This window comes from Morus notabilis, unplaced genomic scaffold, assembly GCF_000414095.1.
Source record: "Morus notabilis unplaced genomic scaffold, ASM41409v2 C11425787, whole genome shotgun sequence".
Classification (NCBI taxonomy): domain Eukaryota; kingdom Viridiplantae; phylum Streptophyta; class Magnoliopsida; order Rosales; family Moraceae; genus Morus; species Morus notabilis.
In genome coordinates this window covers 1-1,592 of record NW_010387206.1, presented here as the reverse complement: position 1 = coordinate 1,592, position 1,592 = coordinate 1, and the positions used below count along the sequence as shown (strand labels likewise).

Genomic DNA, 1,592 nt, shown 5'->3' with positions numbered 1-1,592 from the left:
TGAATAGGGAGGCTGCAATCTTAACAAATGTTGGCAAGCTATTAGAGAGGCGGGGAAAAGAGTTTCTGGGTTCAAGGTATAAGGATCCCATTTCAAATTTTTCTGATTTCCAGGAATTTTCTGTCACAAACCCTGAGGTGAGGTAACATAAATGTTGTATGACTGGTTTTTGATTCAGAATTTCGCCTAATTTGCCGAGACTTATCATCTTCTGTTTTTGTGCCTCATTTGTCAGGTCTACTGGAGAACAATATTCAATGAGATGAATGTATCTTTTTCGAATCCTCCAGAATGTATTTTCCATGAGAATGTGCCAGGAGGAGGGCAGGTTTCACATCCGGGTGGTCAATGGCTTCCTGGAGCATATGTGAATCCAGCAATGAATTGTTTGAGTGTTAACTCTAAGAGGAGTTTGGATGATGCATCGATAGTATGGCGTGATGAAGGAAAGGATGATCTGCCTGTGAACACAATGACACTTGAGGAATTGCGTTCAGAAGTTTGGTATGATACCACATATCCTTTAATCTTTGTTTCGTCAGACTCATTCTCATGTTTTTGTAAGATTATTTGTCCATTGTCCTGTTTACTATGTATTTGGGAACAAAAAATCTTCAAAATCAGGAATTCTCCAAAAGACGTAATAGTTGCTTTAAATTTTGATGTAATCTCCTGGAAACTTAAAGCCATTACACATTATTAGTTGGTGCCCCCTAGATTGTTGATTTTTTATCATGACTTTCAGTGCATATTGTAGCTCTGGATTCCCATAACATATGGTGCTTAGACTATGTCTGGATAACTAATAATTTATGTCTCTTAAAACTTAGTTTAGTTTGCAACCAAGTATGTCCACACATCATCAATATTTTACTAGAATTCCTTGTCCTGCTAGCTAGCTTCTATTACTGTTGGTGGGTCGTGAATAATATCACAGTGAAGGATTCTATAGTACGGCCAGATTTAGACAATACCATCCTTATCATGAGTCCTATATGAGCTTGAAAGATATGTGATATTAACAAAATTGGGGCAATGGCATTTGTAGGATGCACAATTAGGCTCTCTGAGGCGTACCATCTTTGTTTTTCATGGTATTGTGAGGCTAGTCATGCTAGTATGTGTTCCAAGCCATTGAATAAGTAACATAATAGCATGTGTTTTTGAGATTTTGGTTTGTTATATCTAAAACGAATATGCTATTAACAAACAACGTTCTGATATTCCTTTAGAATATTCAGGAAAAGAATATTTTCAACCGTTTGTATTTATAATATGAAGTAACTGAAGTTCACTTGGTTACACGTTGAAGGTTAGTAGCTCATGCGCTTAAAGAACTGGGTTTGGAGAGAGGATCTGCAATTGCAATTGATATGCCAATGCATGTCCATTCGGTCGTTATCTACCTAGCTATTGTTCTTGCAGGCTATGTTGTTGTATCTATAGCTGATAGTTTTGCTGCTGGTGAAATATCAACAAGACTCAAAATATCAAAAGCTAAAGCCATATTTACGCAGGTGGTTACAGTTTCTATGGAAGCTCTAAATGTTGATCTTTTTTTTTTTTTTTTTTTTTTTTGGGTTTATCTTAAA

General features: G+C 36.3%; 1 protein-coding gene across 1 annotated transcript; it reads left to right on the top strand.

The window, feature by feature from the left end:
• Positions 1-5: 5 nt before the first annotated feature.
• On the top strand, positions 6-1,517 carry LOC112095201 (probable acyl-activating enzyme 17, peroxisomal; the record flags this gene model as incomplete). The annotated part of the gene is made up of 3 exons (XM_024176883.1): positions 6-137; positions 236-504; positions 1,313-1,517. Coding segments are annotated over 3 exons (606 nt in total), but the record flags the coding sequence as incomplete, so codon positions are not given.
• Positions 1,518-1,592: the final 75 nt, after the last annotated feature.